The 25,626-nt window shown below is 47.5% G+C and overlaps 1 protein-coding gene across 1 annotated transcript; it reads left to right on the forward strand.

Moving 5' to 3' along the window:
• Nucleotides 1-4,752: 4,752 nt before the first annotated feature.
• Nucleotides 4,753-25,411, forward strand: LOC119619925 (uncharacterized). The gene is made up of 4 exons (XM_073013120.1): nucleotides 4,753-4,854; nucleotides 4,967-5,080; nucleotides 6,088-6,939; nucleotides 24,151-25,411. The coding sequence occupies exons 1-3, from the start codon at nucleotides 4,753-4,755 to the stop codon at nucleotides 6,910-6,912; spliced, it is 1,041 nt and encodes a 346-aa protein (XP_072869221.1). The 3' UTR covers nucleotides 6,913-6,939; nucleotides 24,151-25,411.
• Nucleotides 25,412-25,626: the final 215 nt, after the last annotated feature.

The following is a 25,626-nucleotide window of genomic DNA, read 5'->3' on the forward strand; positions in this document are numbered from 1 at the left end:
AACCTCTAAGCAACTCCTGCTACTACAGAAACATTCGTTTTCGTCCATTGGGTTTTATCGGTTTTTATCACTGGCTTTGTGTTTTGCCTAAATTAGCAAATATAGCAAGTCTGTTTATGCCTCAGTTAAGCTGTAGACTTAACCTCACTAAAAATAACACATTAGGAAAAACTATCAGAAAATACAATAACTGTTATTTTGGCACATGTCCACATCTCCACCCCAACACAAAGGCACACACATAAAGAGGGACTGGACACAAATCCATACCACAAACTTGATTTGGTTTACAAACTTGATTTTGTAACCCAAATCTTTTTTGTTTTTGAGATAGAGTCTCACTCTGTCGCCCAGGCTGGAGTGCCCTGTGCAGTCTCAGCTCACTGCAACCTCCGCCTTCCGGGTTCAAGCAATTCTCCTCCCTCAGCATCCCGAGTGACTGGGACTACAGGCACATTCCGCCACGGCCAGCTAACTTGCGTAGCTGGGACAACAGGTGCCTGCCACTACACCCAGCTAATTTTTGTGTTTTAGTAGAGACAGGGTTTCACCATGTTGGCCAGGTTGGTCTTGAACTGCTGACCTCCAGCAATCCATCCACCTCAGCCTCCCAAAGTGCTGGGATGATAGGCGTGAGACACCACACCCGGCCAGATGAGTTTCATATAGCAAATTGTGAAAGCTGGTCACTGGATCACCTGAGTTTGAATGATTTTCAGTATCGATGACCTAACATGCAGATCCAGGAGACAGAGCCAGGACCCAAGATTTTCAGTCCTCCAAAGGAGCCCAGGATTGTAAAGAATTTGGGCAAGTTTCCTCTGGTTAAAAAACAAAATGCATGTTTCAGCATTCAAAGTGAAACAGAGGAAAAGCACTTATTATTCAATTACTTTAGGCGATTGAGTCAAGCCAGAGATACACACGGTCCAAAAACTCTTGGGAAAGATGTTCCATCTTCTATATGGAATGCTGGACCTATCCCAAAGTTCTCCAGGGATACCCTGAAGAGTTGTAGCACATTCAAGAAAGTGTACACATTTCTTCAATAAACAGACCCAGAGATAGCTGTCCACCTGGAGCAGATTCTGGTCAGCCCATGAGCAGCTCTTACTCACACAGATACTGAGCCAATCAGAAATGATAAAATCCTTCCAATACTTCGAATCACCCAGTAATGAACTGGTCAATGGGGGACTTTCCCTGCCCTCATGTGCCTGCCCCAGGGCTCATGGTTCATCTTGTCCATGAGTTTCTACATGCAACTACGAGCTAAAATAAAAACACACCGGCCCAGGCACGATGGCTCATGCCTGTGAGCACTTTGGGAGGCTGGGCAGATCACTTGAGGTCAGGAGTTTGAGACTAGCCTGGCCAGCATGGAGAAACCTCATCTCTACTAAAAATACAAAAATTAATTGGGTGTGGTAGTGGGTGCCTGTAGTCCTACCTACTTGGGAGGCTGAGGCAGGAGAATCACTTGAACCCAGGAGGTGGAGGTTGCAGTGAGCTGAGATTGCACCACTGCCCTCCAGCCTGGGTGACAGAGTGAGACTATGTCTCAAAAACAGAAACAAAAACGAACAAAGAAAACCCAGATACACGGATTAAAAAGGAGAAGTCCTAATCACTCATAGTAAATCAATAGATTACTGTCCCTGTTAGAAGCTCTGCATCTCAGGAGCGAACAACCGCAAGCCATATATGGAAAGAGCATTTAGTAGTTCACACATCGTGATTTAGGAAGCAACCACTTCTCTGATTCTAAAATAATTCACTCTAGGGAGAGTGGCTGCACTGAAACATTGCCTTGCCACCGGATTTAGTTCGAGAAGTCACTCAGGGATGAGGAAAATGAAGGATATGTACCTGACTGCAGGATTAAGCAGCAGAAACAGCATCTTATTTTTATTTTTATTTTTATTTTTATTTTTATTTTTGAGACAGAGTCTCACTCTGTTGCCCAGGCTGGAGTGCAGTGGCGCGTTCTTGGCTCACTACAACCTCCGCCTCCTGGGTTCAGCATGTTGACCAGGCTGATCTCCAACTCCTGACCTCAAATGATTCACCCGCCTCAGCCTCCCAAAGTACTGGGATTACAGGCGTGAGCCACCGCACCCAGCCACTAGCTTCTAATAACAATAATTCTACTCTCTACTTCTATGAGCTCAACTGTTTTTTACCTCCCACTTATGAGTGAAAACATGGGGTATTTATCTTTCCATGCCTGACTTTTTTCATGGAAAATAATGTCTTCTAGTTTCATCTGCGTTGTTGCAAATGGGAGAATTTCATTTTTTATGGCCAAATAGTATTCCATGGTGTATAGATATCACATTTTCTGTATCTAGTCATGTGTTAATGAACATCTTAGCTATTATGAAGAGTGTTGCAATAAAGTTGGGGGTGCAGATATCTCTTGGATGGACAGACTTTCTTTTAAGAAATGTATAAAGTAGTAAGATTACAGAATCATATGGCAGTTCTAGTTTGAGTTTCTTGAGACAGTGACATGTGGTTTTCCAAACTAGCTGTATTCATTTACATTCCCACCAACAGTGTATGAGTTTCCGTTTGTCCCAATCCTCACCAGCATTTTTTACTTTTTGTCTCTTTGATAATAGCGAATCTAACTAGGACGAGTTGGCCATGAGTCTCTCTTTGTTGGGTGAAATTTGTATTCAGATCCTTTGATTTTTTTTTTTTTTTTTTTTTTTAAGACAGAGTCTCACTCTGTCCCCCAGGCTTGGCACCATCTCGACTCACTGCAACCTCCGCCTCCCAGGTTCAAGTGATTCTCCTGCCTCAGCCTCCCAAGTAGCTGGGATTACAGGTGCTGCACCACCACACTCAGCTAATGTTTTGTATTTTTAGTACAGACAGGGTTTTGCCATGTTGGCCAGGCTGGTCTGGAACTCCTGACCTTAGGGGATCCATCTGCCTCAGCCTCCCAAAGTGCTGGGATTACAGGCGTGAGCCACCACGCCTGGCCCCTTTGGTAATTTTTAAATTGGATTACTGTTTTTACTCTTGAGTTGTTTGAGATCCTTGTAATTTTAGAGATTCATCCCCTGTCAGATGAGTAATTATTGTCTCCCAAATATTTGTAAATATTTTCTCCTGTTCTGCAGCTTGTCTGTCCACTCAGTTGATTGTTGCCTTTGCTGTGCAGAAGCTTTCCTGGTTTAATATAACCCATTTATCTATGTTGGGCTGTGGTACCTGTGCTTTCGAGTTGTGGCCCACAAAAGTGTGGCCTGGACCAAGGTCCTGAAGCATTTCTTCTTCTTTTAGCTTTAGTCGTCTCGTCGTTTGGGGTCTTATATTTCAGTCTTTAATTCATGTGGAGTGTGTTTTTGTGTATGGTGAGGGATGGGGGCTAGTTTTATTCTTCTGAGTACAGTATCCAGTTTTTCTAGCACCATTTATTGAATAGAGGGTTCTTTTCCCTGTGTACATTCCTGCTGCTTTTGTCAAAAGTCAGTTGGGTGTAAATCCATGTTTCTTTTCCTGGGATGTCTATTCTGTTCTGTGTCTTCCTATATTAAAAATCACATTCTAGGCCAGGCATGGTGGCTCATGCCTGTAATCCCAGCACCTTGGGAAGCCAAGGTGGGTGGATCACCTGAGGCCAGGAGTTTGAGACCAGCCTGACCAACATGGTGAAAACCTATCTCTATTAAAAATACAAAAAATTAGCTGGACGTGGTGGCAGGCTAATCCCAGCTACTCAGGAGGCTGAGGCAGGAGAATCACCTGAACCCGGGAGGCAGAGGTTGCAGTGAGCCAAGATCATGCCACCACACCTCAGCCTGGGTGACAGAGCAAGACTCTGTCTCAAAAAAAAAAAAAAAAAAAAAAAAATCAAATTCTATTTGTGACAAAGGAATCGTGGTGTATTGGCTCTGACACCTGCCTTATACCTTTCCACCTGGATGTTCTTTCTGCTCTTGGCTTCACTGTGGGTGTCCGATAAATCGTACCGACAAAATTAAGTTTAACCAACTGTCTGAAACTTTGGTGTTTCTTCCCCTGAGGAATTCCCCTGAGGAATACCAACTCTTCATGTGCAGAGAAGTGGAAGTATAGAAATTCAATTATCCCTCTTCTCTCAGCCGATGAACAGCTAGAGGCTGGAAATGCAAGTTCAATTGAAAGTTAGAAGCTGCCGCCCTGGAAATGTGCACACTATCGCTGCTGAGTGGGGACCTTTTCATGCAGCACACTGACAGTTCACCGTGTGGGCACGTGTGCACACACACACACACGCGCGCGCGCGTGCACACGCACAGACACACACACACACAGGCGCATGCGCACGCACAGACACGCACGCACACACACACACAGGCACGTGCGCACGCACAGACACGCACACACACACACACAGGCGCGTGCGCACGCACAGACACACACACACAGGCGCGTGCGCACGCACCGACACACACACACAGGTGCGTGCGCACGCACAGACACACACACACACACACGCTTGATTTCCTCTCTAAAGTGGCAAGAAGAAGCTGCCTGGCTGCAAGCCCTGCTGGCATGGGTCATACCATCCACAAAACTCTTCCCTTGCTCCCCACTTTGCTTGAAAACCTTTCACAGACTGCAGATTCAAGGGAAAGCCATGCCAGCCACCCCGCTGTCTGCTGGGAGACCCTGAGGTGGGCTCTCCTCTTTGCCCTCAGCAGGAAGAGGGTCTCCTCCCTCCCACCTGTGTCATCTGGGGGAAGAGCTGTCTCTGGAATGGAAACACTGGAAAGGAGGGTGCAGAGGAGAGACTGCATCACCGCTTTAGTGCTTGACGAATTCCTTTTCCCCAGACCCGCACAGCCCTCTGATATTGTGGTACGTTTTCCTGGCATCCTTACTCAGCTGCAAATCCATCCTAGAGCATAGCAGGGGAGGCTATTTTTACCTGGGTCAGGCCATATCTTCTCCTTTGTTCCTGTTTCTGAAGGTCAGGAATGCCTTACCCTCGGGAGCCGGGATCTCAGACAAAGGCTCTCCAACCCTGAAGCTCTTTCTGCCTCCCAGAACCGCAGGGCGTCGGTGCTGGGGTCGCTGCATGCAGGTATATAATTTTCCCTCAGCAGTGCGCCACTGCAGGCAAGCCGAGACTTCTACCAGGCATCGGGGACCAGCTCCTGCTCACCGGTGTTAGGGGCCACAGGTAGCGGCGACAAAAATCAGGGCATGAAAGGCCCGAATTGTGTATTCTGCTGGGAAACTGGGTGGTCCCCGTTCTTCCATGTCATGGATTCCTGGTGCAAGCCCTACACCCCAGTCCAACACCGCCAGCTCCCTCCCTCCCTTAAAGAGAGTATACAGGATGCCCAGCTGGGGAGGAACTACCTCCTTTCCCGATAATTTGGGCTCCTTCGGCCTTCTGTGCTGTGCCCTGACCTGTTCGTGTCTCCACCAGACATCAGCCCTAAACACAGCTCACACTTCAGGAAAAATGTGTGTGCACCCACGTGCCGCAACGCCTGTCTCTCCATTCCCCAGGGCTAAGCCCCAAAGAGTAAGAGACAAACGTAGTGTGGAGGGCTTTCTGTGAGGCAAGGGCAGCAACCTGGATTCTTAAACTAAGGCGTCTGTGTGCATCGCCCTTTATCACGGGACTGTGAGTCTCACACCAAGACGTCTTCCTCACCCCTTCATCACAGAACCCAGTCGCCCCCTTCCCCGTATGTAAGCTGTGACTCTGGGCAAGGGTGTATGCTTTTTTCCTGCCTGGACCCATCCTGCTTGGTGTCAGCAATGAGTTAGGTGCAACTTGAAACCCCCTTCCCTGTACAAGAGACAGAGAGAGAGAAGGGACAGCCTCTCTCCATTAGCACCTTCATTCTTTGATGAGAATATCGCAGCTCACCCATACCGGGGTGCAAGGTGAGAGTGAGGGAAAGAGGAAAGAAAGGGGACTCCCAAAGAAGGGGTGACATGCAAGACCAGGACGAGAGAGACATCCACCGCTGCGCTGGAGAGAGGGGACCGGGGAAAGCGGAGAGGCAGGAGGGGTGATGGAGAGCCGCGCAGTAGGGGACGCCTGCTCTCCCCGCACCCTCCCCATCTGCAAAGGGAGGCCCCCCGCCCAGCGCCGCAGCCCCTCCCCGCGCGCTCGCCCCCGCGCCTCCCTCCCGCGCCCCCGCGCCCCCCGCCGCCGGTGGACGGCAGCGCGCTGCTGCCCGCGGGGCTGGCGTTTCCACCTGTCACCGCGCCGCCGCCGCCCCAAGTTTTCGGGGGACTTGCCCGGCGCGCCGCCTTCCTCCTGCTCTCCCCCATGGCCGCCGCCCCCTCTTCCCGGCCGCCCCCCGGGGCCCCCGTGCCCCCCGCCCAGCCCCGCGGCCGCCGGGCCCGGTGAGCGCCAGCAGCTGGGGGCACCCGGACGGTGGGAGCCCCGCGCGCAGCCGCCTGCACCCGAGCGCGCCGGCCTCCGAGCAGCCACCACTGCCACCACCGCCGCCGCCGAGCAGCCACCCAGGCAGCGTCTGTCCCGGGCACGGAGCATTGCGGATGCGGCGCGGGGCCGGCGCGGGGCTCCGGGCGCGCTCGGGGGTCGTGAGCGCCGCGCCCCGCGCCCCCGCGCGCCCCCCGCCTTCCCGCGCGCCCCGCTGGGGCCATGCAGTCTCTCATCTCGCCGGTGACCAAGGCGATCCTGGTGGCCCTCTTCATCTTCGCCATCCTCCTCATCCTCTATGTGATCCTATGGTACATCTGCCGCGATGTGGACTGCGACCATGGCATCTGAGCGCCGCGGACCCCCGGGGTCGCCACGCAGGGGGCGCCCCCAGCGCCGGGGCCATGGGGACTGAGCCGTCCCGCGGTGCCCCCCAGCTCAGCGCCCGCGCCCCCTACTCCGGGCCCCGCTGCCCGCCCTGCACCTCCACCGCCTCCTGGCCTTGACCTTCAGGGACGCACCGGAGAGAGCGGGTGAGTGCGCTCGTGCGGGCGCTTTGGGGGGCCACGGTTGGGGAACCCCAACTTCGGGGAAGGAGCTGAATCCGGACGCGGGACTGAACCCGAGGATTCACGGAGCCCGGGGCTCCCCCATGGGGCACGGGAAGGGGCAGGTGCGCGTGCAGAGGGGTGGGCGCAGGTCCTCCTGTGCCTCCTCCAGGTCCGTCCCACCCACCCCCTGGGCGCCTTGGGTTCGAGAAGCATAGGCGCTCCCGCCTGTGGCCGCCACTGGTGCAGTAGAACGCGGGTTCTCAGGTGGGTCCGCTGCGCTATGGCACACCAGGCGCTATCAAGTCCCCAGCCCTCTGCTTCGGCGATGGGGACCCTGCACTCAGGTCCCCTATAACCTCCACGGACAAACACGGTGAGCGCGGGGCTAGGAACCGAGCGAGGATTATCCACGGCCAAGGGACACCTCTAGGGAGCAATGGAACACAAAATTTAAACCAGGTCGGAAGACTGTTTGCCTTTCTCACACTTCCAAGCGCCCCCAGGGAAGCCGAAACCTTGGCGGTGGGGGGAGGAGGTGTCCTCCAAATCCTCTGGCCCCTTCTCCAGAGGGGAGAGGGACAGATGTGACAAGGATGAGGCTTTGCCCTACACCAAGCGTGCCGGGCAAGTTTGGGACGGTGAAGCAATCTGTGACTTAAATAAATACCTTCTTAGCCAGAAAAATGCCTCCCTTTGAATATTTCTCTGGGAAAATAAATAAATAAATAAAACGGTGAGGAAAAACACCCAGTTTAAATAGACTGCCAATTGATGCGTGGGTATGGCTTCCTTTGGTAATCAGGGCAGACAGAAGCTGTTTGGGGGCTCACTTCGGATTTGAGGGAGCTCGGTTTGGTGTTATTTATGTTCATGGATTCCTCTCAGATTAACAGTTTCCAGCCACTTATGGGTTAAGGAAACTAAAAATCCTGGGAATTTTTTTTTGGGGTCCAGGATAACCTATGGATTGCTTGTCCCAGGAATCTTTGGAAATCCAATGGGACTGCAAATGTCTGATTTGGGATGGTTAGGGTGTGAGTGTGAGTGTGACTATGTGTGTGTGTCTGTTTTCTGTAGTTAAAATTGGAGTTGACACAGTGAGTGGTTCTGCAGCACCTAACTCATGTTCACAGACAACAGTGTCTGCAAAGGTGGTGGGGGGGGGCAGGGGGGGCGTTAGGGGGAAGAGACACCACTTTCAGAATAACAGATATGCTTTGAGAAAATGAAAACATTTGCAAAGTCCCCCACATTCTCCATTAAAATACCTTCTCATGGGACTCTGTGGCTGGGTATGTGTATTACATCTCCCAAGATGCCAAGTTTGTCTCTGGAATTTGTTGCCTCTCCTCAACCTGGCCCCCAGCTCCCAGGTCACATACCCAAATGTACGATTTTTACAGCTCAGTCTGGAAAGACTCTCTGATACCAGAACGGACCAATATTTTTGAAGTACTGCCTGTGCTCCAGGTATTAAATTAACTGAAAAGAAATATTATGAAAATCCAAAATGGGACGCTTTGCAAATTATTCCCGGCATAGAAGAAAAGGCTACTGGAGATTCACACAAGCACATCCCACCCAGGGGATCCAAAATTATGCCAAGCACATACCCAGTGGGCTAATCGAATAGAAAAAGGAAGATTTAATCCAAGAAGCCTGTTTCTCAGGTTAGGATTTGGGAAGAAACAGGGTTATAGAGTCAGCCACTAGCGGGGCTTGTCTGGGAACGATATGAAAATACAGTTGCAGCTGAAACTGGATGTGAGCCACTAACCAAGCTCACCCTACACATGATAGCTGAAGTCCTATTCACATCTGATAATTCCTTAGGGCTTGTATATTCTCAGCCTCTCTTGGATTATTTTTTTACATAAAATTTCCATTCCAATTGAGCACTGTTTATTCAATTTCCCAGAGAATGCCTTCTCATAAATTAGAAACTAGCCATCTACATATTGATTCTATGAATGATTACATTAAATTTCCTGCTTAATAGTCACTGCTGTGTCTGCTGAAAGGCTCATCACCAAATGAGAACAAAACGCAGGGATTCAGAATTCAAATGGCAGGGCGCTCACCAAGTCACCAAGTGAACAGCTAATTAACGCTCTTGGAAAAGAACACTGACCCCCATCACATAGCCTGGTCTCCTTCCCCCAGATAGACAAGGCTAGAACCAGAAAGAAACCTTTAGACAAAAGGAAATCACAGGAACTCATGTCCGTGTAGCCTCCTGTGTAATCTACAGAAGCCCTTCCCGTGCAGCGTTCCTCCAAATCTGCGCCACTGTCCTGGGAAGACGCCAGCTTGGTGCTAACATCCCTGTTTCAGGCACACAAACCAAGGCAGGTAGAAGTGCTTCTTGCCCAAGGTCACACAGCAAGTCAGTGCAGAGCTGTCACAGTGACAGCAGACTGCCACTTGGAGCTTTTGGCTACAGATTGGGGGACATTTCTTTCCACGCGTGTGACTCTTCTCTGTGGTCCTGTTTTATGTCCATCAGTGCACACTGACATCCAACAGTTCTCCAAGGGAGTCCTTAGATCATGGTGACCATTTGAGTATTTCTTTTCTTTTCTTTTCCTTTTTTTTTTTTTTTTTTTTTTTTTGAGATGGAGTCTTACTCTGTCACCCAGGCTGGAGTGCAGTGCTGCATTCTCGGCTCACTGCAACCTCTGCCTCCCAGGTTCAAGCGATTCTCCTGCCTCAGCCTCCTGAGTAGCTGGGATTACAGGCACGTGCCACTACGCCCGGCTAATTTTTATAATTTTAGTAGAGATGGGGTTTCACCCATGTTGGCCAGGCTGGTCTCAAACTCCTAACCTCGTGATCTGCCCGCCTCAGCCTCCCAAAGTGCTTAGGATTACAGGTATGAGCTACTGCTTCTGGCCCGTTTGGGTATTTCACACCTGAAGAAGATATGAGTATCAAAACAGCAGCATGATCACTCAGGATGCTTTCCTGGAACCTAGAAAGATAAGCCCTGACTGGAAAAAAGGACAATCTCAATTAAGCTGGGAAGAGCCTGATGACACAGAAACCTCTGTGCTATTATCTTAATTTTCTATGGACAACCCACACATGCAAGGGCGGTTATGATTACTGTCAAAAGACCTACAGTTTCCTGTGAATAACAATTACACCTAATAGTTGCTGAGTCTTTTACTGAGCACCAGACCTGGAGTGAAAATAATATTATATACATTGTATTTTACCCTCCTGACAGCAACATGAATATAATTAGTATCCCAATTACACAGAAGGGAAAAATAAGGCTGGAAAAAAAAAAAAAAAAAAAAAAAAAAGGTTATGTAACTTCCCCAAGAATAAAAGAAAAATCTCAATCATCAGTAACCAAGCTTTTACCAACGGACCTGTGGCACACATGTGTGTTTATGGTGTGTGTGTGTGTGCATGTAAAATCTCACATATATTGCAGTGGTATTACACAAAAGTTTTAAATTATATTTCTACTTGCAGCTCTCCTTTAGGGTTTAAAATTAATCATTCTCTTTAAAGTTTTTTAAAAATTGATTATGGAATAACTGCTAATTATCTGTTTCTAGATGCTACTCACACAGGTTTCCATTTTTAAAACTTTTTATGTTTTTTTTTTTTTTTTAAAGACAGGGTCTGGCTCTGTCACCCAGGTTGGAGTACCATGGTGTGATCTTGGCTCTCTGCAACCTCCACCTTCCAGGCTTAAGCAATTCTCATGCCTCAGCCTCCTGAGTAGCTTGGACCACAGGCCTGAGCCACCATGCCCAGCTAATTTTTGGACTTTTTAGTAGAGACCTCATTTCATCATGTTAGCCAGGCTGGTTTCGAACTCCTGACCTCAAGTGATCCACCCACCTCGATCTCCCAAAGTGCTGGGATTACAGGCTTTTGATGTACTTTTTGATATTGACAATCAGTCATAAAACATTTAAAAAGTCAATTCAAGAGTTTTTCCATCTCTTAGAAGTTGTTAGTTATGTCCCTAGTATAAGGAAAACGCTCTTATTTTGTAAGAGGATCTTTATATATATATAATGTATGTGTGTGCGCTTTTTTTTTTTTTTTTTTTTTTGAGAAGGAGTCTCTCTCTCTGTTGCCCAGGCTGAAGTGTAGTGGCGCAATCTTGGCTCACTGCAACCTCTGCCTCTTGGACTCTAGCAATTCTTCTGCCTCAGCCTCCCGAGCAGCTGGGATTACAGGCTTATGTCACCACATCTGGCTAATTTTTGTATTTTTAGTAGATATGGGGTTTCACCATGTTGACCAGGCTGGTCTCCAATTTCTGACCGCAAGTGATCTGCCTGCCTCAGCCTCCCAAGGTGCTGGGATTACAAGGGTGAGCCACCGCGCACAGCCAATATATTTTATGTGTTCCAAACTGTAAAGATTTTTATGAGTCTAAAAAAAAAAATGAACCTTAAAGCGAAGATGCTGAAAAACTGGCCCTAAATGCATTTTTTCTTGGGATCCCATGTAGTGTGAATCCCGCTCCTAAAATCTCCCTTATATGGTTTTGGCAGCTTCCGAATTTAAGGGGCAGGTCCCCCAAGGGGCAGAGAGGGCCTCCTGGAAACCTCAGCTTCTGTACAAGAAGAGTTGAGGGAAGAGAGTAAGTTAGATCTGTAATGAAGCCTGAGATGTAGCAAGACAAAACATCTAGACACCATAATGAGGGACAGTTGGTGGCAGTGATGAGAGGGATGTGGTCAACTAGATGAGAGAGAACTTTCTCAAGCTGATCATTAAAGACAGGGTGGGCACGGCAGCTCACGACTGTAATCCCAGCACTTTGGGAGGCTGAGGTGGAAGGATCGATTGAGCCCAGGAGTTTGACACCACCCAGGCAACATAGTGAGACTCTATCTCTATAAGAAAAATAAAAGTAGGGGCCGGGCACGGTGGCTCACACCTATAATCCCATCACTTTGGGAGGCTGAGGCGGGCAGATCACTTGAGGTCAGGAGTTCCAGAGCATCCTGGCCAACATGGTGAAACCCCGTTTCTACTAAAAATGCAAAAATCAGCCAGGCATGGTGGCACACATCTGTAATCCCAGCTACTTGGGAGGCTGAGGCAGAAAAATCGCTTGAACCTGGGAGGTGGGGGTTGCAGTGAGCCAAGACTGCGCCACTGCACTCCAGCCTGGGCAACAGAGTGAGACTCCATCTCAGAAAAAAGAAAAGAAAAGAAAAGAAAAGAAAAAAAAACAGGCTGCCTCAGAAGTGGTCAGAGGTGTTTGCCTTGTTGTGTACACTTCCCTTGGGGAAGTGTAGCGGGGAGGAGAGACGAAGAAGCAAGTGTTTGGGTCATAGGACTTCACACTCAATAAGAATATTTACATACCTTCCAAATTTATATCACTGAAAAAAAAAAAAAAAAACCAAGGTTCTTTTGCAGAAGAAAACATTTTGGAATTCAAGATAAGTGACGCGGGGGACAAAGAATTGGGTTGAAAATCTCACTGTTGCTTTCAAAGCTGTTCTCAGTTAATGACGATGGAGTCTGAGAACGTGGCTCCGGTTATGGAGATGCTCCTTAACGATTCTTCTCCTCCTTTACCCTAAAATTAAGATCCTTTGACATCTCCTCTTCTCAGGCCGTGTTCCACAGATGTTCATATTGGAACTTGCCTGCATTGCAGATGTCTGTTAAAAAAAAAAAAAAAAGAAAGAAAGAAAGCAGGGGGAGAGGGGAGGCAGAGGCTGAAAGATAATAGAGAATTGCAAGGTGCCAACAGAGAAGGAAAGACCAGTCTGGCTCTTACATATTAGCTCCGTGATACTCCGAGCTCCACAGTGTCAAGCTAAATCCCATTTAGAAGGTGAAGTAGGAAATAGATGTGGATTTGGAGTAGGAGGGACAGTGCTGAGGCCTGACTCAGAGAGCTGGGTCCTTTCAGGATGTGGGAGACACGAAACGGAGGGCTCCTAAGGGGAAGAGGAGGCTGCGTTCACTTTCACGCACTTCCCAAGGCAGCGTGTCAGGCCGGGAAGCCGTACAGTGGGAAGAAGAATCTGTAACAGCGCCTCAAAGCAGGAAAACAACACCGTACCATAAGCCAAACCCCTGCTGTGCTTTCTGAGTAATGCCATTTCTAAAAAGATCATGTTTCCATGAGTTATTTTTTCCCCTCCGCCGATTTGGTCTAGCAACATGTAAAGTGTAAATTCAAGGGAAACATGAGTGAAATAGAAAGGGTGACTTTGGAGGTACCTACAGTCGATGCAGTGCTGGGGTGGGGCGTGCTGACCTAGAGGGGGATATACCCCCATCTGAGAAGGGTCCCAGCGCCCTGCTGCTGTCTCACAAACCTGAGCGCTTCCTTACCGAAACTGTCCCCAGAGGCAGGATCTTTCAAGAAATGTTGTCCTTGGTCCTTGTCTTGCATCCTTAGCTAGGGAGCCTTCCAGGCAGAGGCAAGGATTTTTGGAAATACCTAAGCCTCCTTCAGCGCCAAGTCTGGGGGATAACTTTAGAAGCCAATTTAATCAATATGGCTTTTAGCTCAAAATAGCGCCAGCGTAAGGTAAGGTCTAGACAGGCGCTTGGAGGCAATTCTGAAACAGTTCCAAAAATAGTTTGAAGCAAACTGGGCCCTTTGAATGAGTAGCCTGCCTACTGGAGGGAAGGGATCAAACTCACTCGTGTGCAAAACCTCAGGTGCAATTTGTGTTGTAAACGCTCCTCGCTCACCTCCTAACTAGGATTTTTCGGGTGTGGGAGCAAGATGTATACATTTATTGAATACCTACTGTGGATTTATGACAATTTTATGCTTTTATTACGAAACCTTTGGATAGGCTATTATGTTTTCTTCTGGGGAAGGTGAAAACTGTCTGTAATTATGTGCTCTAAAAGCTGTCCATGGCCGGGCGCGGTGTCTCACACCTGCAATCCCAGCACTTCGGGAGGGCCAGGCTGGCAGATCACTTGAGGTCAGGAGTTCGAGACCAGCCTAGCCAACATGGCGAAACCCCGTCTCTAGCAAGAATACAAAAATTAGCCAGATGTGGTAGTGCACACCTGTAATCCAAGCTACTTGGGAGGCTGAGGTGGGAGAATCGCTTGAACCCGGGAGGCAGAGGTTGCAATGAGCTGAGATCGTGCCACTGCACTCCAGCCTGGGCGACAGAGCGGGACCCTGTCTCAAAATAAATAAATAGTAAATAAATAACTTTCCACTAGAGATATCAAGGCCAGGTTGCCCGCGGTCAGCGGTGGCTATTTTTCATGTCATTGTACTATCTCTTACCATCTGACCAGGCACCCTTCTGTTCCGTCCGCCTACCCCTGTCTCTGAGTCATCGGATGACTAAGCACTCCTATGCTTTGGTTCTGTTGGCGTTAACGCAGTGATTCAGGTCAGAAGTGAGCCCACCATACAGAAGGCTCACGAAAAGATCCTCGGGGAAAATGGACGGACATCATTCGTGAAAGAGAAAAGCAAAGTATCCCCAAAACCAACCCATTAATGGTGGTCTGACACAAGGCATTGCTGCAATACTCTTCATGGCTCCCTCATTCCCGTGTGTGTGAAGTGTGACTATAATTACGATGAAAGCTAAATGAATTAAATATGATTCTCTTTTTTCTTTTTTTTTGGAGACAGGGTCTCACTCTGTTGCCCAGGCTGGACGTGGCGTGATCTCAGCTTACTGTAACCTCCTCCTCCCGGGTTCAAGTGATGCTCCTGCCTCAGCCTCCTGAGTAGCTGGGACTATAGGCACCCACCACCACACCCAGCTAATTTTTGTATTTTTAGTAGAGGTGGGTTTCACTGTGTTGGCCAGGCTAGTCTCGAATCCTGACCTCAAATGATCCGCCTGCCTTGGCCTCCCAAAGTGCTGGGATTACAGGCATGAGCCACCATTCCAGGCCAATTTTCTTTAATAGCTCATCTTTTAGTATGACACCGATGGAGAAGTCTAATGGGAATTACAATAACATGGAAATTGGATCTTTCCTACCGTCAGCAAAAATGTCAAGACCACAAAAGACAAAACAAAAAAAAACTAACTAAGTGAATAAAATAGTAGAGACAAACAGAAATATGAGAACAAAGGCATCTTAAAAAGATGCTTAAGAAAAAAACTTTGGGGAGACCAGGGCAGGCGGATCACTTGAGGTTCAGGAGTTCGAGACCAGCCTGGCCAACATGGCTGTAGAGACAGGCCAACCCTGTCTCTACTAAAAAAAACAAAAACAAAAAATCAGCTGGGTGTGGTGGCAGGCAATCACCTGTAATCCCAGCTACTCAGGAGACTGAGGCAGGAGAATCCCTTGAACCCAGCAGGTGGAGGTTGCAGTGAGCCGAGATCTGGTTCAAGTGATTCTCCTGCCTCAGCCTCCCGAGTAGCTGGGACTACAGGTGCTTCTCTCACCTCATCCTCCTGAGTAGCTGGGACTACAGGCGTGTAACACCACATCAGGCTAATTTTTGTATTTTTTGTAGACATGGGGTTTCACCATGTTTCCCAGGCTGTTCTGAAACTCCTGGGCTCAACTGATCCTCCTGCTTCAGCCTCCCAAAGTGCTGAGAGTAGAGGTGTGAGTCACCCTAACCATGGCAAATATCACTTCTTTTTTTATTTTTAATTGGTTTTTTTTTTTTTTTTTTTTTTTTTGAGACAGGGTCTCACTCTGTCGCCTAGGCTGGAGTGCTGCAATGGCACAATCTCAGCTCACCGCAACCTCTGCCTCCTGAGTTCAAGTGATTCTCCTGCCTCAGCCTTCCGGGCAGCTAGAATTACAGGCATGTGCCACTGCGCCTGGCTTAATTTTGTATTTTTAGTTTTGCCATGTTGGCCAGGCTGGTCTCGAACTCCTGACCTCAGGTGACCCACCCACCTTGGGCTCCCAAAGTGCTGGGATTACAGGCCTGAGCCATCCTGCCCAGTGCAAACATCACTTCAGTATCCCCTTGCATCCTGCAAGGGCTCTCCGTCTGGGCACAGATGGTGGGACAGTAACCTTCAGAAGTGCAGAGAGACAAGGGTGCTTTCCTCAGGGGTAGGGGAGGTGAATTCAACCAAGAACACGACTCGTCAGGAGGAAGACAACTGCAGCGTTGGAACCACCAACCACAAGTGGCTATTGAGTATGGATTCATTCAGGGCTTGAATATTTATTTTTATTGACCTATAATTGATTTAAACATAAACAGCCACGTGTGGCTGGTGGCTATTCTATTGGATAGCACAGCTAGAATTGTAATCTATGTGCTGTTTGATTCATTCATTGTATTAGTTTGCTAAGGCTGCCATAACAAAGGACCACCAACTTGGGGGCTTCAACAAGGGACATTGATTCTCCTGGAGTCCTGGAGGCTGGAAGTCGGAGATCCAGGTGTGGACAGAGCTGGTTCCTCCTGAGGCCTCTCTCCTGGGCTTGGAGACACTGTCTTCTCCCTGGGTCCTCAGAGGATCGTCCCCCTGTGTGTGTCTGTGTCCTCATCTCCTTGTCTTATGAAGTGTCTTAGTGCATCTCAGTCTGCTATCACAGAATACCATAGACTGGGTGGCTTATAAGCAACAGGCATTGATTCTTCCACAGTCTTGGAGGCTGGAAGTCTGAGATCCAGGTGTGGGCAGGGCTGGTTCCTCCTGAGGCCTCTCTCCTGGGCTTGGAGATGCCGTCTTCTCCCTGTGTCCTCACAGGGTCAACCCTCTGTGTGTGTCTGTGTCCTCGTCTCCTCTTCTTTTAAGGGCACCAGTCCTATTGGATCAGGCCCTATCCTAATGACACAATTTTCGCATAATTACCTGTTTGAAGGCCTTATCTCCAAACACCATCACAATGAGGGCTAAGGTTTCAACATAGGCATTTCGAAGAAACACAGTTTAGCCTGAAACACTCATTTCACAAACCTCTCCTGGTTCTTCTGTACCAGCAGTTCTAACACTGGACAAACCTGGTTCCTGCTCTCTGAGTGTAAATTCTCAGCTGGGGAGATGGCAAGGTTATTGGATCATCATGGTACATTTGGATCCAGGGTATAACAGAAGTCTGGGCCACATGCCATAAAACAGCTGGCAGACAGATCTCAGAGCCTCTGTGCTACAGGAACACGGAGGAGGAACCCAGGTGGGCCTGGGAGGAGATGTTTAAGGCATTGTGATGCTTGGTGTAGCCCTGAAGGTCAAGATACGGTTATCCAGATAACGCTAAGGCGAAGATGCATTTCAGGTAGAGGAAGCCACAGCAAGTGAGATCATGCATGCATACATATGCACACACACACACACACACACACACACACACACACACACACACACCCACACACCCTTCCATGCCCAAAGGCAGCAAATTCTGCAGCCCAGTTTGTATTCCAGAGCCTGCTGCTGACCACATTGAGCTATGTCCTGAGACCAAATCATGCCTCAGTGCCTTTTTTTTTTTTTTTTTTTTGAGACAGAGTGTTGCTCTGTCACCAGGCTGGAGTGCAGTGGCACAGTCTCAGCTCACCACAACCTCTGCCTCCCGGGTTCAGGCGATTCTCCTGCCTCAGCCTCCCAAGTAGCTGGGACTACAGGTGCACGCTGCCACGCCTGGCTGATTTTTGTATTTTTAATAGAGACGAGGCTTCACTATGTTGGCCTGGATGGTCTTGATCTTTTGACCTTGTGATCCGCCTGCCTCAGCCTCCCAAAGTGTTGGGAGTACAGGCGTGAGCCACCACCCCTGGCCGGTTTAGTGCCTGTTTAAACGGGCTTCCCTCCCTCCCTCTGCAAATGCTCTATGCCTTTGAATCCCAACCTCAGTCTCTGTGTCTGGAGAACCCACCTTATGACAACACCTTATGCACACATAAGCTTTGGCAGGTAAGTAACATGATCCTCACTCGCAGACATGCTGCCTGAGGCCCGAGTCACCTGGCCAAGGTCCACCACTCACATGAGCACCGTGGTTCTCCATGTTGGAGCTCTACCTCAAGAATTCATGAAGAAACAGAGAAAGTAAGGGGCTGATAAAGGTTCTTGTGTACTAACATTGCACCTCTGGAAACTGACTCTGAAAGCGGTGCCGTACCTGGAACATAATTAGTGCAGGTCAAAAGCAAAGCCATCGTCCTGCGTATTGTTCCCTCTGGCCCTTCTTCCTGCTCCCCGGAGCCGTGTTGGCATTAAACAAGACAGCATGAGTGGGTGTGTTTACACCTCTTGCAGTATTGTTGGATCTTCCTGGGACCTCCCAGAATCTCTGTGTCTGAAAGCAAGCCAGGGATGCTTTGTGAAGGTGGCAACCCCAACTCTAAGGCCAGCCAGAAACAGCACTCTCTGTGCCTCTCGAATTACTCCAGCTTCTCGGCCGTCTGACTCACCCCTGTTGGGCGTCAGTCTCATGGAAACACACAGTAATGGGTGGAGACCTACCCATTCTTTTTGTTTGTTTGTTTGTTCATTGTTTTGAGATGGAATCTAGCTCTGTCGCCCAGGCTGGAGTGCAGTGGCATGATCTCAGCTCACTGCAACCTCCGCCTCCCGGGTTCAAGCGATTCTCTTGCCTCAGCCTCCTGAGTAGCTGGGACTACAGGCACCCACCACCACGCTCAGCTAATCTTTGTATTTTTAGTAGAGACAGGGTTTCACCATATTGGCCAGGCTGGTCTCGAACTCCTGACCTCAGGTGATCCATCCGCCTCAGCCTCCCAAAGGGCTGGGATCATAGACTTGAGCCACCACGGCCAGCACCCACCCATTCTTAAAGATAAGATTTAGAGAGTTACAGGTGAGGAAAAGACAGACAAGAATTAGACGCCTTGCAAAAGCTGAATTGGATGCGGCTGGTTGCTGGGGCTAGCGAGTGTGATCATCGTGATACTTTGTGGGGATCAACCCATTCTCTTACCAACAGCTGCGATTCAGGAGGTGGTAGAAGTCATTCCCAGCTGAACATTTGAGATACTCAAGTGAAGGAAAGCCCTTTTCAGTAGGCTTTGAATTCTTTGAGAAAGTATCAAGGAATTCCCTGTACCCCCAAGCTTCGTCCCAAGTGCTCAGAATAACTATCTGGTCACTTCCAAGTTGCTCCGACTGATTTGCCTGGAGCAAGGACGGCTCCCTGGAGCACTGAGTCTTCCTTGATCCAGCTGTTCAGGTCATCCTAATTGGGAAGAGTCTTCAAGCCGCTGTGAAAGGTGGAGGGGCTGGGGTTCACAGGGGTGAGAGATGGAGCGGCAGCCTGCCCAGCCCAGTGTCCATAGAGATCATGGGGGCTTGGGGGCCCTCTGGGGAACACAGCTACGTGACTACAGCCCCACCTAGTACTCCACGGAGGTACCCGGAGCCCTGTTTCTGTATTTTCCTGGATGGCCCAGGTTTTCAGGGTCTGGAACAACTCTGCCCGGTAGAAATACAATATGGGCTGGGGGTGGTGGCTCACGCCTATAATCCCAGCACTTTGGGAGACCAAGGTGGGTGGATCACTTGAGGTCAGGAGTTTGAGACCAGCCTGGCCAACATGGTGAAACCCCCTACTCTACTTAAAATACAAAAATTAACCGGATGTGGTGGCAGGTGCTTGTAATCCCAGCTACTCAGGAGGCTGAGGCAGGAGAACTGCTTGAACCCAGGAGTCAGAGGTTGCAGTGAGCCAAGATGGCGCCATTGCAGTCCAGCCTGGGCGACAGAGTGAGACTCGGTCTGAATAAAAAAAAGAAAAGAAATACAATATGATCCACACGAGCAATTGAAAACTCTTTGCTAAACACATTAACAAAGGAGTAAAATGAAAATGGTGAAATCAATTTTAATAATTTGTTTAATCACTGTATCTAAACAGTCTCCTTTTAACAGGTATATATATTTATATTTACATAAATATATAAATTTATTTTTATGTATGTTTTTAAATTTATTAAATTTGTATAAATTTTATTAAAATATATATGCAAATATGGTATTTAATAAATATGGTATTTAATGACACTATTTAAAGAGTGTCATTTTAACATGTATGTATATTTTTATGTTTACATAAATATATAAATTTACAGTTTATATTTTAAAATTAAATATGTACAAATTTTATTAAAATGTATTTTCATATATATTCAATCACTATATCAAATAGTCTCATTTCAACATGTATATATTTATATTTACATAAATTTAAAGCTTATGTGTATTTTTCAGTTTATTAAATTTGTACAAATTTTATTACAATATATTTATATGTAAGATAATTTATCACTATATGAAATAGTGTCATTTCAAAATGTATATTTATATAAATATATAAATTTTTATATTTTTTTTTAATGTTAAATATGTACACATTTTATTAAGATATATTTCTGGCTGGGCGTGGTGACTTATGCCTGTAATCCCAGCACTTTGGGAGGCCAAGGCAGGTGGATCATCTGAGGTTGGGAGTTCGAGGCCAGCCTGACCAACATGGAGAAACCCCATCTCTACTAAAAATACAAACAATTAGCCGAGCATGGTAGCGCATGCTTGTAATCCCAGCTATTTAGGAGGCTGAGGCAGGAGAATCGCTTGAAACCGGGAGGCAGAGGTTGCAGTGAGCCGAGATCGTGCCACTGCACTCCAGCCTGGGCAACAAGAGTGAAACTCAGTCTCAAAAATATATATATATTTTTTTCTATATAAACATATGTTTATAAATATCATAAATGAATATATGTATTTTATAAGTATATGAAATAATTGTATACATATACACATAATTTATTTCAAATTTATATTTTTTTAAATATGTGTAAATATATTTAGAATTGTATATATGGGTATAATTATTTAGAATTATATATATAGTTATTTAGAATGTATTTAGAATTTTCTATATATAGTTATTTAGAATAGATTTAGAATTATATAGTTATTTAGAATAGATTTAGAATTGTATCCGTAGTTATTTAGAATAGATTTAGAATTGTATATGTAGTTATTTAGAATAGTGTATAAAGTTATTTAGAATAGATTAGAATTGTATGTATAGTCATAAGTGAGATAGTGCACATTCTGTTTTCGCACCAAGTCTTCAAATCCAGTGTCTATTGTACACTTAGAGCACATCTCAGTTCAGATGAACTGACATCCTCTGGGGGTTTGTCCCTTCCAAATCTCCTGTTAAAATAGAATCCCCAGTGTTGGGGGTGGGGCCTGGTGGGAGGTGTTTTGGTCACGGGAACAGATCCCTCATGAATGACTTGGTGCTGTCCTCACGGAAATGTGTGAGTTCTCACAATATTCGTTCATGTAAGAGCTGATTGTTAAAAAGAGCCTGGCTGCTCCTCCTCTCTCTCTTGCTCCCTCTCTCATCCTGTGACACTCTGGTTCCCCTTGCCTTCCTCCACGCGTAAAAGCTTTCTGAGGCCTCACCAGAAGCTGAGCAGATGCCAATGCCGTGCTTGCTTCTTATACCATTTGCAGAACAGTAAGCCTAATACAGCCCTTTTCTTTAGTAAGTCACCCAGCCTCAGGTATTCCTTTATAGCAACACAAAATGGACTAAGAAGCAAACCACATCCAAATGCCATTTGTGACTGGTGCCCCCAGTGCTGGCTAGCAGAAGTCTCATTTTGTCTTCCAGCTAACACTATGCTGTTCTTATGGAATTTCTCGGCCCTGGCCCTGAAGAAAGCATCTCTTCCTTCCCTGGCTCTTCTCTCGTCATCACTCTCAACCATCTGGTAGTTTTCTACGTGTGCTATTTAGCCAGAACTATCCCCGGTAGAGGGGCCTCCCTGCACACAGCCCAAGCAAATTCACACAGGACTGAAGTCTGCTTCTTTATTGGATCATTGCCTTTCTGGGTAAACTGAGAGTCAGTGGGGGTTCAGAATTTCTGTCAACCTCCTAGACAGGTCTTCTCAGGCTCCAGACACCCTAGATGCTTGTGTCTTGACTTTCATTTGGTTCTACCATATGCAGAATACAAATAATCTATAAATGGAAAAATGCGGCTAGGCGCGGTGGCTCACACCTGTAATTCCAGCACTTTGGGAGGCCGAGGCGGGCGGATCACGAGGTCAGGAGATGGAGACCATCCTGGCTAACACGGTGAAACCCCATCTCTACTAAAAATACAAAAAATGAGCCGGGTGTGGTGGCGGGTACCTGTAGTCCCAGCTACTTGGGAGGCTGAGGCAGGAGAATTGCTTGAACCCGGGAGGCGGAGCTTGCAGTGAGCTGAGATCGCGCTACTGCACTCCAGCCTGGGTGACAAAGTGAGACTCCTTCTCAAAACAAAAAGAAAGGAAAAATGCTAGTTATATGCTAGTTATGCAGGTACTGGTTAGGGTCTCCTGGCCGCCCCCCACCCCACACCCTTTGTAATCTCAACTCTTCTGTTGACGGCACTTCACTACTTTCCTCCTGATATCCTCTTTCTGTCCCAGGATCTCATCCAGAACCCACATTACATTGAGTCATGCCTCCTCTTGGCTGTGACAGTTTCTCAGACTTGTCTTGTTTTTCCTGACCTTGAAGCAAGGTCTTGTACATGACTCTTGTATGGGTTTTTTGATTTAAAAAGATATTTATTTGGCTGACGGTTCTGCAGACTGTTCAAGAGTCAAATACAAGACCTTACTTCAAGGTCATCCAAAGCAAGGCCTGCAGACCATACAAGGACCCCTAGCCACAAACGGCACTTGGATGTGGCTTGTGTATTAGTCCATTTTGTATTGCTATAGAGGAGTATCTGAGCTGCATGATTTATAAAGAAAAGAGGTTTCTTTGGCTCACGTTCCTGCAGACTGTACGAGAAGCATTGTCTTGAGGACAACGGGTCAGGTATTTTGTCAAGCTGTCCCTCTGTTGGGATTTGTCTGCAATTTTTCTCATGGTGAGACTAGGGTGCTTGGCTTTGGGGAGGATGATGGCAGAGATGAAGAGTCATTCTCATTACATCATATCAAGGTACATACTGTCAGCATGACCTACCACTGTTGACATTGGCTTGATCACGTCTGAGGTGGTGTTTGTCAGATTTCTCCACTGAAAAGTTATTGATCTCCCTGACCATGCTCTTTGAAAGGAAGTCTCTACATGCAACCCACACTTAACGGAGTGGGGAGTTGTATTTCATCTTCTTGAGAATAAAATATCTACATCCATTATTTGGAACTCTTCTGCATGGGAGATTTGTATCTCCTCCTTCCTTTATGTATTTATTCAATTATTGACTGCCTTGGGTTACCATCTAATATTATTTCATTTTATTGCCCAAGTCGTTTCAGCTTTGAGCACCAGGAGCTCTTTCAGGTTGGCTTTTGCTTATCTTTCACACACCCCCAGTTTTTTGTGTGTTTGAGTGTTTTCTTATTTGCTTGTACTACAAGATGGTCCAGGCATATCTGTATCACTCAAGCTCCATTCTTAGAATTAACCATTATTCCAGAGAGCCCTGGTACTTTTTATCTGAACATGATACTAGGAACCAAAGTGCTGGGTGAAATGACTTGTCAGTAGCGTTAAAGAGACGTACTGGCTGGGCGCAGTGGCTCTGCTTGTCAGCACAGCACTTTGGGAGGCTGAGGTGGGAGGATTACTTGAGTCCAGGAGTTCAAGACCAGCCTGGGAAGCTTAACGAGACAAAAAAAAAAAAAAATTTTTGTAAATTAGCTACTTGGTGCACACACCTGTAGCATTAACTACTCAAGAGACTGAGGCAGAAGAATTGTTTAAGCCCAGGCATTTAAGATGACAGTCAGCTATGGTTGCGCCAATGTGCCCAGCCTAAGCAACAGAGCCAGGCCCCATCTCGAAAAAAATTAAAAAGCGCAAGAGTTTGAGATTACCGTCAGCTGTGATTGTGGCACTGCACTCCAGCCTAAGCGACAGAGCCAGGCACCATCTCTAAAAAAATTTTAAAGTGCAAGAGTTTGATCGCTATGATTGTGCCACTGCACTCCTGCCTGGGTAACAGAGCCAGGCCCCGTCTCTAACAAAATTTAACAAGTGCAAGAGTTTGAGATTACGGTCAGCTCTGATTGTGCCACTGCACTCCAACCTGGGTAGCAGAGCCAGCTCCTGTCTCTAAAAAAATAAAAAAGTGCAAGAGTTTGATTGCTATGATTCTGCACTCCAGCCTGGGTAACAGAGCCACACTTTGTCTCTAAAGAGAATGAGGAGATGGTGGGGAGTTAGGGGAGGTAATCTTTCATCAGATCACCATTGATTTTTTTTCTTACTCTTTTTTTTCCTTTCCTTTGCATCTACTTAGGGCCCCTACAATGATGGAGAGCCCTGGTGGCTGTGGAGTCTTCAGTTTGCCTGCATGCCAGGTGCAAGCCAGGGAGTGGTAAGATCATCCCCCTCGTAAGCCACCAGCAGGCCAGGACTCCAGTGTGGAGGGATGGATCTCTGAAGGTCACTGCTCGGCCCTTCTCTGAAGACTGTCCACCAGCATGTCAAGCCAGCTGCACTGCGGGGGTGAAGGGTGGGATGACTGTCACTAAGGATTAAGGCCATCTCCCCCACCCGTCACTCATTCTGCCAAGCCATCACCGGGCAACCAGGACTCATGGGCAATGTCACCTCCGGGGCCGTGCTGGCATCTGTAACCTCCATCCATCCTTGTGGTCCCATCCAGCCATCTCTGCCCCCCTGCCTGGCCCTCTCTGTTGTGAAGTTTTCATCCGCCTTCCTCTTGTGCAGAGTCAGAATTCACAGAGCTTCCAATGCCCAAGGGAAGCCCAGTGGAACTGTTCACTCTTAGTACTGGCTGGAGACGTCCAGAGGACAAATCGGCTTCAGATTACACCATCGTTAAAGTGGGTGCGACTCGGAGGCTTGCCCTACTTAACTCTCCGATGCAATCCCTGCTGCCAGCTTCATACAGACTCCATCCAGTGCAAATGGCTTCCTTCTGTGTGCAGAGCAAATGCTCCAGGGAAGAGACACACAGGATTCCCCATCATCATTGTTACCAAGTGACCCCAAATATTCCTATCCTGTCTGTTGCCAAGAGGAAAAGTCACGTCTTGGAAGAACGGCATCACCCTACAAATTCAGACTAGACACTTTGCACATGAAACAAGAATCCCGGAAATTTCTAGAAGCAAATCTTGCATTCGTGACCGTCGGGCTCTGTGGGATGTGTAAGGTACATTCTCAGTCTCATCACCTGTGAGAGTTGCATTGCCTAGTCCAGCAGCCGCGGAGGACTCTCTGCTGTTCTTCCTCTGCTTCACTTAACATGTGAGAGTGAAGAGATGAAGATTGAGGCGGGCCCTGCACGAGGGGACATGTTTGACAGACAGCAGCAGCCCAGCGACACCCAGCCCCCATCCTGTCCGTATGCACCCTGGTGAGCATTTTCTGCAGTCTCCTAAACGCTCCCATTATTCTGTTTTGCTGGTGTGATGTGTGACACCTCAGTGTCGTTATAGCTTCTGCCTCCTCCGTGTGGAGAGAGGGCATAAAGACAGAGCTGAGATATTATGGCTATTCCAGAAAATAAAATATTTTTTGAAACCACACGGCTCAGGTGCAGCTCTTTGTGTCGTTGTGAAAACAGAGCCCTAGCCTGTATACCATTAGCTTGGTAGCGCTTGGATAACAGAGTATTCACTGGCCCTGCAGAGGAGCATGGGTGGAAATGTATTTATCAGCTGATGTTGGTGCAGTGTGCTGTTTGGGCACTATTATTATTATTATTACTTTATTATTATTATTATTTAGACGGAGCCCCACTCTG

The sequence above is a fragment of the Chlorocebus sabaeus genome, chromosome X (genome assembly GCF_047675955.1).
Source record: "Chlorocebus sabaeus isolate Y175 chromosome X, mChlSab1.0.hap1, whole genome shotgun sequence".
Taxonomy (NCBI): domain Eukaryota; kingdom Metazoa; phylum Chordata; class Mammalia; order Primates; family Cercopithecidae; genus Chlorocebus; species Chlorocebus sabaeus.

What these genes read in the sequence shown, in the direction of transcription:
- LOC119619925 (XM_073013120.1), top strand. Translation starts at nt 4,753, where the DNA reads ATGGAAACACTGGAAAGGAGGGTGCAGAGGAGAGACTGCATCACCGCT. An exon ending in CACAGCCCTCTGATATTGTG is followed by an intron (nt 4,855 to 4,966) that starts GTACGTTTTCCT and finishes CTGTTTCTGAAG; the next exon opens with GTCAGGAATGCCTTACCCTC. An exon ending in GCTGGGGTCGCTGCATGCAG is followed by an intron (nt 5,081 to 6,087) that starts GTATATAATTTT and finishes CCATCTGCAAAG; the next exon opens with GGAGGCCCCCCGCCCAGCGC.